Genomic DNA, 19,172 nt, shown 5'->3' with positions numbered 1-19,172 from the left:
CGTTGTCATTATTGTAAAGCTAATGATCACTTGATCAAGCAGTGTTCTAGGTTGAAGGCCAAAGAGGCTAAGAAGAAAGAGGGTGGTTCCACTGCAAATGCTTGTTCCACTACAAATACAGCCATTGTTGAGTCTTCTGTGAAAGGAGACTCTGATGTTGATGTTGATGAATGGGCTTTTAGTGCAGAGTGTACCTATAATCCTGCTATCCATGATGCATGCATGTCAGTTGCTGCAGAATAACATGTGTGGTAGTTTGACAGCGGTGCTACAAGCACATTACCTCACATCGTGATTTGTTCACCTCTCTTGAGTCTGTCCCTCATAAGAATTCAATTACTTGTACCAACAATGCCTCTTATCCGGTTTAGGGAGTTGGAAAGATTGTGCTTACTGCTGCAAATGGCAGTTCTTTCACACTTGTTGATGCACTTTATGTACCTGGGATTAAAAAAAATCTTTTGTCTGTATCTGCACTTACTAGACTTGGTCTTGTAGTCAAATTTGTGGATGACAGATGTACAGTACATGATCTCAGTTTCGGTGATGAAATTGTTGCATATGGCATTTTATGCCATGCATTGTATAAGCTCACTTTGTATGACAAGAGTAGACAGAATTTTGCAAATGCAGTTGTAGATTCAAAGGCTATCAAAACTTTGGCATGAACATTTTGGTCATCTGAATTTTGCCAGCTTACTGCGTTTGCAAAAATCTGTTATGGTTGCTTCTTTGCTCCCTCTTGAAGCATTTGTCAAACATGTTTGTGAAGGCTGTATTTTGGGTACGATGCAGCATTCTAAGTTTCCAAAGGATGGTTCAGTTAGGGCCACATGCAGGTTGCAGCTTGTGCATAGTGATGTTTGTGGGCCCATGTCCTTGGGTAATTACCTTTACTTCGTGAATTTCATTGATGATTTCTCCAGGCATGCATGGGTATTTCCACATAAAGCGAAGTCTGAAGTATTTATGTGCTTCAAACAATTTCTGGCTATACCTAAAAATGTCTTGAAATGTACTATGCGCACCCTCGTTCCGATCAGAGGGGAAGTATATGTCTCATGAATTTAATGCATTTCAGGCTAGTCGTGGGATAAAACACCAATGTACAATGCCTTATATGCCTCAGCAAAATGGTGTTGTTGAGAGGAAAAATAGGTCGCTTACGGAAATGGTACGATGTATGGTCAAAAGTCAAGCTTTGCCGCATTTGTTTTGGCTTAAGGCCATCATGTGTGCCACTTATGTACTTAAGAGGTGTCCTACGAAAACTTTGCAGTCTATTACTTCATATGCAGCATGGCATGATAGAAAGCCTTCTATTGAGCACATGCGTGTTTTCGGTTGTTTAACATATGCTTTGGTGCCACAAACACAGCGCAAAAAATTGGATGATAAGGCTGTCAAATGTAATTTTGTTCGTTATAATGTTGAAAGCAAAGGTTACAGGTTGTATCATCCGCAAACAAAGCGTATCTTGGTCTCACGAGAGGATGTGTTTGTGGAAGATTCTGTTCAGCCCTTGCGGTCATGTACTAGAGACAGTAATGTCAGCTTACACGACATTTATGACACTTTGTTGCCTCTTCTCAGTGGTAGAAGATCAAATGTAAATTCCAATGAGGCAAATGGACAACCTATGGTGGTTTCTGAAAATGTTACAGATCAACCTATTACTGATGCATATGTACATGATGTACTAGATGAGGAAAGGGCTGAAAATGAGCACGCTAGAGGTATGCCTAAATGGCTGGTGCATACTTTGCTTGACAATAAATTGGATGTAGTTCTCGCCATGCATCTTATGCATCATATTATTATGCTTTGGTTGTGTCTAGCTTACATGATGTTGAGGAACCTCTATCTTTTATGAAGCACAGAATTCAGAAAATTGGATGGCTGCCATGCAATCAAAATATGATGCACTTCTAGAAAATGATACATGGACTTTCTGTGATTTGCCTCTAGGCATTGGTACGAAGTGTGTTTACAAGTTGAAACGCAAGCCGGATGGTGAGATTGATCGCTATAAGGCTCGACTTGTTGCAAAGGGTTATGCACAGCAAAAAGGCATAGATTATGAAGAGACTTTTGCTCCACTTGTCGTATGACTATGTTCATTGGCAACTCATTTTGGTTGGGATGTACATCAATTCGACAGTGTTACGGCTTTCTTGAATGGTGACATATTTGAGGAAATTTATGTAACGCAGCCTCAAGGTTTTGTCAAGAAAGGACAAGAAGATAAAGCGTACAGATGTAAGAAAGCTTTGTGTGGGTTGAAGCAATCTCCTCGTGCTTGGTATGAGAAGGCTGACACTCATTTGGTCAAACAAGGCTTTCGTAACAGTCCAACGGAAAGCACATTGTATATAAAGCGTGAGGGTGATGTACTTCTGATTGTGGTTCTTTATGTAGATGATTTGCTGATCATTGGACCAAATGAGAGACATTGCTGAATTGAAGGCTGATTTGAATGCTACTTTTCAAGATGAAAGATTTGGGACTGTTGCATCATTACTTGGGTATACAACTTAAGCAATGTGATGGTGGTATTGCCTTGTGTCAAAAAAGTTACATAAAAGACACTGCTATGTAAGTTTGGACTTGAGGATTGCAAACCTATTGTCACTCCCATGGAAACAGGTTTGAAATTGTGTCTTCATGATGCTCGTGATCCTGCAGATGTCACTCTTTACCAGACTGATGGTGGATGCCTCATTTATGTATGCAACGCGAGGCCAGATCTTCAGTTTGCAGTCTCACAGGTCGGCAGATTTATGCATAGCCCAGGGTCTAAGCATTGGCAGGCTGTCAAGAGGATTTTCCGCTACTTGAGTGGCACTTTACATCTTGGCTTGTTTTATCCCAAGGGGGGATCATTGCCGCCAGACTTAGATGCTTTTTCGGACTCAAATTGGGCTGGTTGTTTTGACACGCGAGTGTCCACAAGTGGTTTTTGTTTCATGCTCGGCAGTTCATGTATATCATGGTTGAGGAAGAAGCAACCTACTATGGCCACTTCTAGTTGTGAGGCTGAGTATAGGACAGTCTTCACAAATACGGTTAAGTGTGTATGGCTCAGACGCCTTATGGCTGATTTGGGTGTTGGACAGAACAGTGCCAACACTATCTACAGTGACAGTCAAAGCGCATTAGCAGTTGCGAGGAACCCAGTTTTCCATGCTCGCACAAAGCACATTGAGGTGCATTACCACTATGTCAAGGAGAGGCTCTTAGCAGGAGAGATCAGCTTGGCTTATGTGCCAACACAGGACAACCTTGCAGATCTTTTCACAAAGGCATTGAGGTTGAAGGTCGAAGCTTTCCGCAAAGCTTTGGGCTTACTCCTCTTTGTGGACTGATCATGTCCTCAGGGCATGGCACTTCCCTTTACTCTATGTGCCAGCTCTTGTTCACAGCATCACTCCAAGGGGGATTTGTTACCATATAAATGTGGTAGTGATGTATGTGAACACACTTAGGACCACCGGGGAATTTTTTCCCTCACTAGGAGGTTTTTTCCCCTGTGAATTATATATACGCCCATCATTCTAGGGCTATCTATCTTTCCATTGCACACTAAGTAATACATTCTCTGTTGTGTGCCTTGAGCTTTCTTCGTCTTCTCCAAGCTGTGTGTGTTTTCCTGCAACCCTAATACCAACAGTTCACATCTCATTCGTACTCTTGAGTGAGCCATGAAGAAATAAAAAGTTTCTTGAATTTCAATCACTCTATCGGTGCTTCTTTTCTTAACAAAAGAGTGGACCACCATGTCCATGCATTGCCTTTCAGTAAGGATCCTGCCCATCTAAGCTTGGAGTGCTCTGGATAGCGGCCTCCAAAAAATGCTATATCGAATTGTTGGACAAAGGCTACAGCCTTAGGAGCATCTTGAAACCTTGAAATTTGAAACTTTATTACTTGTCAACCCTCTCTGAATTCCGTGGCCTTCTTGCCCTTGTCGTCGAGAAAATCATACTGATTGGCTTTGTAAAAGTGCTTCCTTTTTTAATAAAACATATAGTTTGCTCGTCGTTTCTTGCCCTTTCTCTCCTCATCACTGGAGTCAGAAAAGGATGAGCTATCCGAGCTGTCAAGAGACGATGAGAACGAACTTGACAATGCTTCGAAGCGTACACGCTTCTTCTGTTTTCTTGCTTCTCAAACGAGGATTTTCCGCCAAGGTAACCAGGGAAGTCAGTTCCCTTGTTACGTTTCTTCAATTGCTTCTCCTTTGACCCGTTGACTCGTTTTTCAACAATGTCCTCTAGTTCATCTTCAGTAAATATCCGTGGGACAGGAGGTTTCTTGATAGCCGGTTTTATTAGTCAATCAATGGATTTCTGCCAATGAGTATGCACTTTATCCATCGGGTGCCGGGTCAAAAATTTGGCATACTGTGGATCCTTGGCAAACTGAAGCATCTGCTTTGCGCACTCGTCAACCTGCTATTGACGTTGCATTATAAGTTAATACTGCGAAGACCGAGGTGACCCGTACTCGTTATCTGCTAATCCACTTGAATTTTCCGTACTGCCTCCCACTTTGAAGGTGGCACATGGAGTCGTCTAATTCTTTTTGGAATCCACATGTGCCGCGAGATGAAGGATCGGATTTCCCGGTAGCAGAGAAATCAGCCGTGCTCTGATACCACTGTCACAGACTTAGGCACCCCAAGTCTAGAATCTGTCGCAGGCTAGTTTTTGGCACTTCTATTAGGGGCAACTTTTAGCCTCTATTTTAGCACTGAAAAGCATAGATGGAGCGCCCAAATTAGGGGCCCCTTGTAGCCTATTTAAGAGTGCCCATGGGGTGGGTTCTGGAAAATAAGCTTGGAAGCCAATCGTAAAGCACACCTCCCGGCAGTGGTACTCTGTGGTCGTTAATCAAAAACTAGATACTCAACAGGGGTGCCAAGCTTTGGGGCCAATGAGGAAGCAGAACTCTCTCTCTCTCTCTCTCTCTCTCTCTCTCTCTCTCTCTCTCTCTCTCTCTCTCTCTCTCTCTCTCTCTCTCTCTCTCTCTCTCTCTCTCTCTCTCTCTCTCTCTCTCTCTCTCTCTCTCTCTCTCTCTCTCTCTCTCTCTCTCTCTCTCTCTCTCTCGTGCCTATACTGCTATGCTGCACACACAAGGTAGCCACTATCCGCGGAGTCGGAGCTACCACCCACTCTCATACTCATTCACAGTAGGCACAGTCGGTTTATTCTTTCTTTTCTCTCATTTTTACCGACACCCAGATCACCACTTTTGTATATGATTTGGTCTCATAGGCCAACTTTGGCCTTTAGTAGACGTAAATAAAGCTCTCTCTCTCTCTCTCTCTCTCTCTCTCTCTCTCTCTCTCTCTCTCTCTCTCTCTCTCTCTCTCTCTCTCTCTCTCTCTCTCTCTCTCTCTCTCTCTCTCTCTCTCTCTCTCTCTCTCTCTCTCTCTCTCTCTCTTTTTTTTCGTGGAAAAATCAGGGCTGTATATTACTGAGTACAAGATAATCCCCAGCGGATGCCAAAATAGCCTATCATGTGGGGTGTACAAGCTGAATGTAAGGTTGAGAGCCACTCGACTAGAATAATCTCATGGTGGTCTATATGATGAGTGGAGGAGGAACCACTGAGGAGGCGCATAATGCCATGTATTCTGTCCACCTGTAAGTGTGAAGAAGAGTGGAGATCTTGCCCAACGCTGAAGGAAATCAAATCGACGAGCCTCGGCTGCTCTAGATGTACCTGAGGAAGAATCCCACTGCCAAATGAGGGTGTGAATGATGTCCAGCCAAATGGCAGTGAGGATATCCGGAAGGAGCTGAGGTGCCGCACTGAGAATATGAAGACAACAAGCTCTCCAAACATTCCAGAGTGCAATGCTAGTGATGACTGAGAAGATTTCATCACGTGTCTGAGGATCCCCCTGCCAAGCAATCTGTGGTAACATAGCCAAAGTCCCTCGTCGGTAACCAGTCGTGGTAAGCATAAGAGCTGGATCTGTGTCTGAGCCCTCGTAGAAAAGATGCGGTCCGGGCATCGGCATCAACCAGGAAACAGATCCCCAAGTGAGAAATCCATGCTGAACACCAGCTCTGCTAAGTAAAAAGCAAACTGCTAGCCAAACTGCATGAGAAGACGAGCATGACCAAAGGCAGTGCGCAGGTGACTCAGGTAGGCGCAAAGAACAGCGAGTACATAACGGATCGTGACCCATAGAAGCTAACCAAGTCCCAACTGGAAGTCTTGCATGTGCAGTCATCCAGAGGAAAAAGGAAATACGACGAGCCACATGTAAATCCCAGATGGCTGACCAAAATTGCCGTAGATAGGCATGTGAGAGACCTGAATGTAACCAGAAACGCATACGAGTGGGCTGTTCTGAGTGTTGTCTCATCAATGCGAATCTTCCAATTCTGACTGTATACTCAAAGAATGATACATGTGCGACGGTGGGGTTAGAGTGAGGCCAATGCCACTCTCCAGGGTCCCAATAAAGCTGAGAGAGGGCACGACCCTCCCACACCCAAAGCCTCCAAAGTGCAGCATCAGCGGAAGCGAAACGGGGGTCAACACAACGACGCTTCCCGCGGGAGCCAACTACTCGTATGGCCTCCCAGCGAGCATCGGGGTAGACAAGGCGCGGAGAGGTAGTAGCATATGTCAGCCTAGCATGCATCCCCGAAGAGAAGTCAGTATCAACTGTGAACAACATAGTGTCGAAACGAACTAATAAGAGAGTGCTCTGAGAAAAGAGGCCTTCCCAGCCACAATGTGGAGGCATCTGAACTGTGCCTCGCATGACTGCGTCCCAGTGTGAAGAAATGGCGGAGCCAATCTCAAGCAGTCTGTCTGTTACCCCGCGACCAATGTCATAATGTTCTGCCACAAAATCTGCATCCAGCATACGTGTCTCATGAAACAACCACATAGAGGCAGCAGGGCCAGTGTCCCAAGCAGCCCAGTCAATGTGAGTCCTCTCTCCAAGCTGACGGGGTGGATTAACCGAAGAATCAAGAACTGCATCATTCCAAATGAGAGGCTGGCGCTCAATCTCCTCACGGCATGAGGGAGGTGAGCGTTTGATAGCGCGTCGCATGGATACCCAAATCTGAAGGAGCGATCGAAGGAAGGGTGAGAGTGTTGGTGCACAAGGGGGCATCCGTAAAGAGAAAACGATACCCTGTTTGCCAAGTATGGCCATCTCTAGTGCCGAGGCGCGGAGTCGTTGTGGAAAGAGCGGCCTGAAGAAGCATCTTCCAAGGTTCTTGGCCGGGGAAAAGACCCCGAACAATAAGCTTGGTAAGAAGGGCACGGCTCTATAATTCTGGATCAATAATGCCAAGGCCCCCCTCTGATCTAGGACGAATAATCGTGGACCAGCGAACTCGAGCACGAGTATCAGTAGTCCCATCTGTTTCTGACAATTCTACAGGGGAGTCATCCTCTGACAATTCGGACTCCGATGACCATATGTTTTATGCAAAGAAGAAGCATTTTTACAGAGCCAACCAATATGACTTCCTCGAAGACAAAAGCAAGAAAGCAAAAGAATTCAAAGAAGGTGGACATTCGATTAAATTTGAATCCTTTTCTGAATTCGAGATGCTCCGAGGGCTTTGGCCTTCATCCAGCAGTTTGACATAGCCTTCTCTGGAGGACATTACTCCGAGCACTCCAAGGGAGATTCTTTGGACGCTTATTGCGAGACTCTTTTCTACCAACCTCTTCATTTAAGAAGGTCACCTTTAAGGAACACATTGAGCGGTTTTGCTACGGACTCCCTACAAGGATCCGAGACTACTGCTTGGAACAAAAGTCAAATTCTATTCAAGAATTAATGGGTCATGCAAAACGGGGTTTCTTGATACATTCGGGAAATTTGACTTACCCCACTGATGAGATTCTGACTCAGAGAACCCGACAGACCTCCAACAATGAAAGTAGAAAGAAAAAGAGTTCCTAAGAAAAGAAGGATAAGGATACACGACCCCGGCTCACTCTTTGAGAGAGGGACAATTACATCAGAGAGGAGAAGTGTTTTGGTAGCGAGGAACATGGGCACATCTCCGCAAAGTGCCCAAAAAAGGCACAGCAAGAACAGACTGAAGAAAGGCCAGAGAGTTCTAGAGCAGCAGAGGAACGTGGCAGAAAAGGCAAGATGAAAGCAAGACTGGTACCAGATTGCATGGGTACTGACCCAAGCCTCATTGATGAAACTACAGAACTTTGCCGAGCTTGGGGCAAAGTGAAAGATCAAGAAGCCCTGATTTTCTTCGATGGAGGAGCCAAGGCCAACTTCATTTCACTTGAATTGGCGGCGTGGCTCGAGATTACACCCGAAAGGATGGGATCACCAACAGAGACAGTTTTAGAGGCACCCGGGCGGGACATAGCTATTACACCTGTCATTCGCTAACATCTTGTCACAGTTTCACTTCCAGATTGTCCATGTTCGCGGACAGAAAAACTTGGTGGCATATGCTTTGTCTCGAAAGCCGTTAGTCTTGGCTATTTCCGCAATTCATCATAGAAGCTTCAAGCACATGGTTGATCAGTACGCCACAGATGTGGATTTTTTCGATGTATTCACACGAATACAGAATGGGGAGGTAGTAGCAGGATATTCCATATGGGATGGCTACTTGATGAAGAAAATGATGTTGTGGGTCACACAGCCGTTGAGGGAAAAGGTTTTGACTGAGTGCCATTGTCCACGTTTTACGGGTCACCACGGCATTGACACCACCTTGAAAGGTGTGGAGCGTTACTTCTTTTGGCCGAGACTCAAGAAGAATGTGGACGACTTTGTACGCAGTTGCTTACTATGCAAAGGGTCAAGTTTGATAGGCATAAAGCACAGGGATTGTTACAGCCTTTACCCATACCCCCCCGCCCCTGGGAAAGAATTGTAATGGATTTCATTTTTGATCTCCCGAAGATATAGAGTGGACATGATGGCATTTGGACTGTCATCGACAGATTTAGCAAGCAAGCTTACTTCATTCCAGTGAAGAAAACAATCAAGCCGGATAATTTATCGAGACTGTTCATGGCACAGATTTTCAGACTACATGGCATGCCTAAGACAATAGTCTGCGACAGAGATCCCCGATTCACGAGTTTGTTTTGGAAGGCTATTTGGGAGAACATTGGCACACGGTTACAATTCTTGTCATCTTTCCACCCGCAGACAGATGGGCAATCTGAGATTGCAAATTCAGTTGTACTAATCGCCCCCAATTACGCCTGCAAAACAGACTGAGGCCATAAACTGTCTTAGTAGACACTGACTGTTAGTACCGACACACTAGACACGACACATCTAGCACTTGTACAGAACGACAGTCACATCACAGGACATCACATAACAAATCACCGATAAATTCATTCCAAATCTCAGACCATGACCAATCAGCAACGTATTTAGTAATTGCATCTAGATCCATTTGGGACCTCACGGATGCCCAATTAACTAATCCTTATTACTATCCTTTCTAGAGAGATTTATGAGACCGAAATGCTGCAGTCATTTCGTCTTTGAGTTCCTGCACTCAAACAAATCAATCAATTTCATTTCAAAGAATTCCAATTATAAAGTCGTACAGCAGAATACTACTCAGCCCTTCAGTTTCCCTGAAACCCAAAGGAGACATCAGTGACTCTATTCAAAATCGGGGTAATCCTTTGACAAAGGAGCGGAGTGAATCCCCTCTTGTGCCAACCCGCTGCACTAGATTCACCCTCGCTGAAGTCGGGATTCTATCGGAGTAGACTATGCTAAACCGAATGCTTCAAGGTAAAGTTCCAAAATCTAAGTATCTACTAGGTTGTCCTCCTCCATCCACTTCGCATCCAATGCAGGATAGTTCTTGAACTTAACTAAGAACCGCATAATCACTTTACCTTTTATGTCCTTGTGTAGCAAAATTTGTTCTGGAACGAGTATCTCCTCGCTTTCCTCCACTTCGGGCTGCTCATCTAGCTCCCGTCATCGAGCACATCGCCTTTAAAAGGCTTCAATAGACTCATATGAAATGCATTGTGAATCTTCCAAGTATCGGGCGGCTTCAATCTAAAGGAGACATCATTTAACTAGAAAGGGCCATAATACCTCAAGCTAAGCTTTGGAAAAAGTCGATCCTTTCCATTTTGTATTCTTCGGCGTCTCTTCTCAAAACGTAAGAGCACCCAATCGTCTTTCTTTAATTTCAAATCGCGACGGTGTCGATTTTCTGCCTTCTTGTGTCGTTCCTAAGATTTCGCTAAAGCCTCCCGGACCTTGGCAAATGCAACGTCCAAGTCCCTCGTGTACTAGTCGGCTTCAAAAAATTATCTTTTGTGCTAAGGAAGGGTGGAACCTTTGGAGCACCTTCAATGATCTCAAATGGCGCCTTCCTTGTCGAAGAGTGTATCGTGTTATTGTAGGCAAATTCCACCAAGGGCAAATATTTTTCCCATTGAGTCTTCTGATCAGAAATGTAGATCTATAATTCTTTCAAGAGGGGGGTATGTCACAAACTGGTGACATGGCAGGCCCTCGGACATAACACTCACACACACCCTGCGGCAGAAATGCCACGTGGCAGCAGTACAGCCCCAAGAAAACAAGCCAACAGGCTGACGTGGCAGTGCCGTACGAATCTCCGCAAATTCCGCTAACATGCTGACATGGCACCGTACGGAAATTGCATTGGCTAAATTTGGCAGCTTTTCGTTACAGTTGCTTTCGAGTTTGAGAAGCTTTTGAGTTTAACTTTTGAGGCTCTGCTTTTGGGCATCCCTTGTAAGAAAAAATAAGTCCTTTGGGACTCACTTCTCAAAGCATCTGGACACAGAGTTTGAGAGTGAGTAGCCGCGGACTCTCTTGTACTTTGCACACAGATTAATATAAAAGCACATACCGAAAGGGGCGCTAATCTTTGGGGCCAATACCTCTTGGCACGGAACTACGCCAGGCCGTGTCGTCTTTTGTGAAGTGTTTCGAAGTGAATCTCTGTTGTGTCGCGGTAGAATCTTGACTTGGGGTGTCCAAGTTTGTTACAACAAAAAACCGATGAAGTGGGTAAAATTCAAGAAATTGTTTTCTTCAGTATAATTGACCCAGCAGTACAAGGCCGACGTAATCACAACATGGAACCATATGAGGATGAGGGAAGATGACACTTTGGCCATCTATAGTCAACATTTTTGGGATCTTTTTTGCCAGTTGCTTCTTTCCGCAAGATCTCTTTTCAGGAGCAGATAGAACAGTATTGTTGCGGATTACCTAAAGATATGGCAATATTGTTTGAAACAAAAGTCCAAGAGCATTTAGCAACTCGTGGAACAAGCTATGGACAGTTTCTCCATGCATTCACGTTCCTTGACTTATGCAATAAACGAGCTAGTGTCCACGTCATTTGAGAAGGAGTCTTCTTAGGAGAAGAAGACAGGGCAGAAGCAACAAAAAAAGAAATCCATAAGGCCTAGATTGTTGACAAGAGAGCAGCATGCAGACTCTACAAAGAGCACAAGTGTTATGGCTGTGAAGAAGTTGCGCCCATCATAGCAAAGTGTCCAAAGAAAGAATCAAAGGAGAAAGCAAAGGATAAATCAAAGAGTTCCAAAGCAACGGAGCGAGCAAGCAAAGAAAGGGAAGACAAAGGCAGAACTTGTTCCGGATTTTGCGAGGGTGACCTTAGATCATGGGGATGAGGGTACTCAGCTTTGCAAAGCATGCGGCAAGGTACGAGATCAGGAGGTCCTCAATTTTTTCAATGGAGGAGCCAAGATCAACTTCATTTCACCATAATCGCAAGCTTGACTTGGAATAACGCCTAAAAAAATGGGGCCACAAATGGATGTGGTTCCAACAATACCTAGGCATGATGTCACCATTGAACCTGTCATAGGCAAACTTCGGTTGAATTGTCAAGGGTATCTAGGGCACGAGGACTTCTCAAGGGGTGTGATGTACTTCTGGAGATACCTTGGTACCAAAAGAACTGTGTCATGGTTGACTATTGGGCAAGAAAGCCACATTGAATAATGAGAAGGGTAAAGATATCATCGTAGATATAAAGTTAAAGGGCAAGTCCATCCCACTTAGAATGGCTTCAGCCATTTCTAAAGTAATGAATCTAGTCTTTTTACTTACTCATTTTTATAAGAGCATAAAGATTCAAATTTGTCAGATTTATAGTTAGAACCCCAAGGATTTTTGCAAGCTCAACCCGATTGTTCCTCTGAGGGTTTGCCTCGGGAGCTACCTCCCGAGAGACCTCACGATCATGTAATTGATTTGATTCCTGATAGTACGCCACCAAATCGGCCACCTTACAAAGTGAGCAAAGACCAAAATGTAAAAATAATGAGCCAAGTGAAAAAAGGGTCTAATTCAACCAAGTACTTCACCTTATTGTCCACCAGTGCTTCTTTTTTTAAAGAAAGATGGATCTTGGAGAATGTGCATTGAGTATAGGGCTCTCAACAAAATCGCCATCAAGAACACAATTCCCAATACCCAAGATCGATGATGTACTTGACAGACTGAGAGAGTCTCCTTATCTCGAATCCTTTCAACCTTGTCCTGCAGATTAGCAATGAGAGATGGAGAAGGAGAAGTATCCACTCCATGAAAGACAGTAGGGGAATCACTATCGGCATTGAGAGTTATAGTGTTAGCCGAACAATTTATGAAAGCATCAGTTTTACGAAACCACTTAATGCCTAAAATCATATCACATCCTGAGAGAGGAGAAACAACAAATCTTCTAGTGAAGGCAGTCTGTTGAATTGCAAACAACACATCAAGGCACTCCATGATGAGAGCGTCCATACCGGGACGAAAGCCAGAGACCTCAATAGGAGATCTCGGACTAACTTCGAGGCGGGGTCTCTCAACAAGAGAGTAACTGATCACATCATGCATACTACCTGGGTCAAACAATATGACAAAACGGTGCCCCGACGCACGACCATAACATTTAATGAGAGAATCGTCAATGGGAGGGTCCTGAGAAACTGTGGGCACAATCGTGTTATCATTCATTGCATTGACAGATGTAGTGGGTGTTGTGGGTTCTTTTGATTCATTCGATTCAAGCTTAGGACATGTTCGTTTTATGTGACCCTTAATGTGACAATGAAAACAACGACCTTCTTTAGAATACGTGATTTGTTCTTCCGAAGTGATGTATCCTCCTACAATTCCTTGTGCTACCTTTTCATCTGAAGTAAGCTTAGGTTTAGCAGTTGTGTTAGCCTTACCCTTAGATTCATTGGAAGAATTCTTTGATGAAAGACTGTTGGAAGATTGGTTAGAAGAGTTATCATTCTTACCGTTCTTACAATTCTGCGGGTTCTGAGAAGTCTGCGAGGTACTTGTGGAGGTCTTGTTCTCCTTAGGCTTTCCCTTGTTATGCTTCATCTCCTATGCGAGAGCAATCGCTACCGCCTTGTTGAGATCGATTGGATCGAATACCTCGACATCGTACTTGATATACTCGTCCAATCCAAAGAGAAAAGCCTCTTTGTGCTCATCATCCGACATGCGTAATTGGGTACCTAGCTGCAAAACATGATTAGAAAAAGACATAACCGGCATACCATTTTGCTTGAGAGCGCGCCAATCGTCCTTCAATCGTGCGAGGTACTGAGGTGGTATAAACCGCGCCTTGAGCTTGTCTTGGGAATCAGCCCAACTAAAAGAGAGGGGCGTGAAATCGTCGGCTGCCTCTAGGTGCGCGGCTAGCTGTGCCTCTTGCCATGCGTGGTACCAATTGATGGCATCACCAGCAAGGTACATAGCTGCCGTCAAAACTTTGCTATTTCCTGTCTTCTTAGTTGTCGCAAAATAAGCATTAAATTGATGCAACCAAGAATAAATAACTGTAGCATCCATCTTACCGTCATACTTACTGAAAGTCAACTTTTCTGTGACTGCATGGTTGGAATCCGCGTCGTGGCTTGCGCCACTTGAAGAACTCCCACGATCTTTGGGTGGTTCGGTCTTCGAGGCTAGGATGTGGGAAATAAATTCTTGATGACGAATCTCCCTTTGAGCCTCTCGTTCATCGCGCTCGCGTTCGAAAGCAAGTCGATGTTCTTCTTGTTTTGCGGCAATAGCAATGCGCTCACGTTCTTGAGCAAGGCGCTCACGGTCCTGAGCAAGGCGACTTGCTTCTTGTCTATCCATCATGGCCATCATCTGCTTGACCACTGCCTCCAGAGGGTTTGGCCTAGATGGCGAAGGGGGAGGGTTGAAGAAATCATCTCCAGGTGGAGACGAGTCTTCGTCGCCTCTCTCATGCTCATCACCTGTATGCAAAGAATCCATTCCATTTCGGGTGACGACCATGCACTATAATCTTGGGTTCTGAAGTTTGCGAGAAACTTGGGTTCTTGAGGTTCTTGAGTTCTTGAGGTTTTCTTTCGCTTGCAAATCGCGTTGAGAAGGATCTTCTCTTCACCAAAGTTCTACCCTTTTCTGCGGGCGCACCCCGTGGCGGCCTTGCGCTCACACCAAGGTTGCTTTTTCCCACCTCACGTCGATTGGCCGGCCGCTAAGTGCACGGTCCGCTCTCAATGAGTGAAAAGAGACACAAGGGGAGGATGGACAAGCCCTTCTTTCTTGGGATTCCTGTCACTCTTCAACAAAACAAGATTAGGAATCGTCACGCCCAAGTAAACTTGGGTTCGTGCGATTGCAACAAGCAAAAAAATTCTTGTGGTTCTTGTGGTTCTTTCCTTGAGTAATGCAGAACACTTTCAAAGCTCTGATACCAATGTAAGGTGCAACAGAATGAATGTTGTATTTTCTCAAGATTAGTGATCTTTATTGCTCAAGGTTCCTTTTAGTTCTTAGGGAAAGAGAGAGCTTTCCGTCTTATGGAGAGTGCTATGATCACGAACAAAGAGAGTGGGTATTGTGCGTGCAAGTGAATGAGACTGAGAGAAGGAGAGAGAAGAGATACGACACCCGAGAGGTTGTAAAACCCTCCTCCGAAGGCCCACTCTCGTCGGCGAGAGTGGTCTAATCTTTGATTGCACAAAAGTGTACAATGAGTATGCAATGGACTGATGCAATGGGACTATGCCGATGACGACGACGGTGATGACGACAACGACTTAGGCTGAAATCTGTGATCTTCTTGGTGGCTGAATTTATAGACTGTTTCGGGGCTGAAACTAGCTGTTCTACTGCTGTCTTGATGGCTCAAAATGATTGGTAATGTCGGGGGTCATGCTGAGGATGGAAACGCTGATGCTGCTGCTCTTTAGGCTGCGTTTTTGGAGAGAGTTCCTTGGCTGAAAAACGCTGCCACAGCAGGTGCTATAATGCTGAAAACGCTGGTCTGGAAGGGTCCGAATACTTGAACAAAAACGCTGAAGGGATATGTCTTGCTGGCGTTAGTGCATGGGCTGAAAACACAGATGTTGGTGCTGAGGTTTGGTGAGCAAAACGCTACAATGCTGATGGTCTTGGCGATGATGCAAGGGGGGAAGGATGCGGGGGATCTGGTGTTGCCTCGGTACTGCAAGAGGACACGCCGGCTGATCTCTGTATCCAAAGCGCTAGGGCTCTGATGTTGTAGGCGAGGATGGAAAACCAAAACGCCAGGCTTCTGGGGGGGTACTGCTGAGAAGTGACCTGTTGAGCGGGAAGCACCTGCTGCCTCTTCTGCCAGAAAGTGCTGACTTGGGTTTGCTTATATATTAACTTAGCAAAATTGCCCTACCTACTTTTGTTGGAAAGTCACTTAAAAATAATAAGTGAAAATAACGAATAAATAGGAAAATAGGCTAAATGCACTGGAAAATTCCCCTAACTGATGCTAATGGATTCTGATGGAAATTCCGATGATCATGCTGTGTGCAACCAGAGGATATGCATCTATGCTAAGTGACTGGGCATGCACGGTCTACGAATAGACTCACAAAAGTGCCAGATCGCTGCTAATCTAGACTTGACTGAACGGACTGAACCCTGTTGTGGTGTAGCTTGTCAATGGACACATAGGGTTGGGATGTGTCACGTGACATCCTGGCACTATGCTCGAGGAGCTTGCTTCAGGCCATAGAGAGCCTTCCGCAACCTGTAAACCTTGTCGCCTGATCCTGGAACTGAGCATCTTGGAGGTTGCTCCACATACACCTCCTCTAAGTTTCCATTAAGCAAAACCGACTTGACATCCATCTTCAACACGGGCCATCGATGATGAGCTGCACGAGCAAAAACTGTCCGAATAGTCTCCATATGTGAGTCGGTGCAAAGGTCTCATCCTGGTCGCTAAGGAAAACCCTTGGCTACTAGTCGAGCCTTGTGCCAGTCCGAGACCATCTGATTTGTACCTGTGGAGGATGCAATGACAACATAGCATTCTTTCCAGCTTATAGCTCTCCCCCACCTTAGGAAAACCCCCCCAAGTAATCCCTCCCCCTCATTGACTTGTATAACATCGTTTACAACACTTCTTGACACACATCAAGCCAAAACGGTTTGCTCGCGGCAAGAGACCGGAAAAATAATCTGAAACCCTAAAACCTATGCCTCTACTTGTTTTAAGAGACTGACGGAAAGAACCATTTATCAGGCTGCAGAAGAAGGCAAAAAAAAAAAAAGTAGCACCCTGGAAGCTGAGCCTCTAAGGTACTTCTGTAATCTTAGCCATTCATAAAACCTGCGGAAGAAATCCCAGCTTTTTTATGCATACAACTGACAAGAAGCAGAAAATTTTTAAGGAGTTGCAGCAATTTTATAGAGAGACACCGGTCATTTACAAAGGAACTATCTGTAGCAACTTGAGACCAAATGTCCCTTGAGTAATCTTAATGAACTCCAATTAATAATCTTAAAAGAACCTACGTTAAGTTTCAAAAGTGCACTGCCAAACAGGAGAGATGAAGACCTTGCTTGATCTAGCGTGGACTACTAGAAACTGTGTGACTTCCTTCACTGGAGGAAAAGACGCATCGCCACTGCCTTCCTTACTCTGCATACAAGACCAGCCATTCACAACCATAAATAAAAGACCAAAGAAGATGGACCAGAAAGCTGGCATACACCACTTACTTTGTCATAAATGTACAGATTTCCATCCGCATGGGCGACAACAAACTGGCCATCTCCTTGAGGAACCCAAGCCAGAGCGGTACACCGGCTGCATAGAACAGAAGAAAACAACTAGTACATCTCAAAATGAGAATAGAAATTGCAGCTCCACAGAAGAAAGGAACCAATAGATCTCTGCATTATGAATTGCAGCTCAATGAGCAATCTTCTAGGTATGAGAGTCAATAGTTGGCACAATATTAGTAACCTTTGTCCTAGTAGCAATGGGGCCTTCTTGTCAATTAGTCTTTAAATCTCCACATATTTAAACCACAGTAACCAAAAACATATCGAGATTTCTAGTTTTAAAGAGGGCTTCGATAAAGAAACATCGAGGCTTTTAGCTACTTAAAACAGAAGTTGTAATCATCATAATGCTTGTAACATTGTATGCCACCACAATCTGCAACACTTTAATCAGTAGTAATGCACAACTTGAAACAACTGAATTCAACTAGAGAGTGAAGGTTGAGAGGGAAGGTGGTGGATTGGGATATTCCTGCCATGAAACTGCCACTACCAGCACCCCGGTTTAAGTATTTCTTAATTTAAGATACTAGTGGGCACAAGTTAAAAATAAGGTCCTCAAAAGCTCACATACCAAAAGCTGCCCAACTCAAAAAGCCGGGACAACTTCTGTGAGGATTTGGGGTAATCCTATACTTTACCAAAACTTAATGACTTGAAAACTCAGAACTTAAAGAATAAACATTGAAACTTAGACATTCAACACTGAGAACTCGGGTGAATTGATGGATTGATTGATCGAAACTGCGATACAAGACTCCTTTATATCAGAGATGACAAGACACGTATAAATAGTTATGTCTCATCATGTAGACAAGGAGATCGCCATGCTTGAGTGACTATGGAAATGGAAGATCCACACTCAAAATTCTCTTGTTGCAACGTACCTTGAGAAAAGAACACTTTGGTTATTGAAATCACTTGGGCAAAAGGCTCTCATCAAAAGATTTTCAAAGTAGGAAACCAATCCTGAAGCGTTAGTGCATCCCAAAATTCTTCGGAAACATCTTCAAAATCTTAGGTTAATGATTTGCAATTTGCACATCAAGTGCTTGAAAGAAAGTATCACCCTATACTAATTCACAATTTGCAACACATTATTTTCCTTCAAGGAAACGTCTTTTTATGTTATAATTGGCTCTTCAATACAGGATAGAGAATCCAAAAATTCATTAATAATAGGCTCTAATCGATTGCAACAAGTTGGTTGGCTTGTAGGTAAGCTCTAGAAGCTGACTCTCTACTATGGAGTCCTTGTAGAGTAAGAGAACCACAAGGGTCCAGGCCATGAGTATGTGCGAGCATTCTCAAACATCATTTCTTCCTACTCCACCGGGGAGTAAATCACCAAGCATGGAAACTAGTATTCAACCAGAGTCAAACAGTTCAAATCGGCACCAAGAGAGGTTTAAAACAGATAGCATCCATTTCAAACAAATTTCAAACAATATTACCTCAAACAGAGTTGAAAGTATCTAACTACAAAACAAGTAGAAAATTCATTCACATTTTTGTTCGGACAACCGAATTTTGAGGACGACGGGCTTTGTCCTTCTGCATCAGTGTAATGGTTCGGTTCCGGATATGGAGAGTCACACATCATTCTTGTCGTGCCAAGGCATGCCCAAGAGAATATCCCAATTGTCCAACTTCATAATGTGTAAATCGGCTTTTCCATGATAATCTTGGATTGTCACTGGAAGAGCACCAATGAGCGGTACCACTTCTGAGTTTGCCCCGTGGTTAGCTCGGCTTCAATTTCTCCACCCTCTGCGTCACAATCAAAGTGCATTTGCTTCAAGAATTCTAGATAGATGAAGTTCTCTGTAGCTCCAGGGTCAAAGAAAATAAGGGCTTTCAAGCCGTTGACTTTGCCATATGCTCCACATAATTCATTTACTTTCAAGGCGTATGCCATAGATATCAAGGACTGGTCCAAAAGCGGGTCTAGCTCTCTTAGTTGCAGGCGGCCTTGTGCGATGGAGACAGCCAGAATGGTGATGCCCTATCGGCCTTCTTGTGATAAGGTGTCTCGTAATTGAGGCGTCAAACGAGGCCTTTGCAGTTG

The 19,172-nt window shown here is 44.3% G+C and overlaps 1 protein-coding gene across 1 annotated transcript in view; it reads right to left on the bottom strand.

Moving 5' to 3' along the window:
• Positions 1 to 19,172, bottom strand: part of LOC147427949 (putative catabolite repression protein creC) — a 92,982-nt gene that overhangs the window by 30,212 nt on the left and 43,598 nt on the right. The window contains exons 5-6 of the mRNA XM_086496649.1: positions 17,039 to 17,126; positions 16,875 to 16,958 (exon numbers count right to left, since the gene is read on the bottom strand). Of these exons, the coding sequence (XP_086352775.1) occupies positions 16,875 to 16,958; positions 17,039 to 17,126 (172 nt within the window). The remainder of the gene's footprint in view (positions 1 to 16,874; positions 16,959 to 17,038; positions 17,127 to 19,172) is intronic.

The sequence above is a fragment of the Adiantum capillus-veneris genome, chromosome 23, assembly GCF_014529385.1.
Source record: "Adiantum capillus-veneris isolate H3 chromosome 23, ASM1452938v2, whole genome shotgun sequence".
NCBI classification, from domain to species: Eukaryota; Viridiplantae; Streptophyta; class Polypodiopsida; order Polypodiales; family Pteridaceae; genus Adiantum; species Adiantum capillus-veneris.
This window is presented reverse-complemented; position numbering and strand designations above follow the sequence as displayed.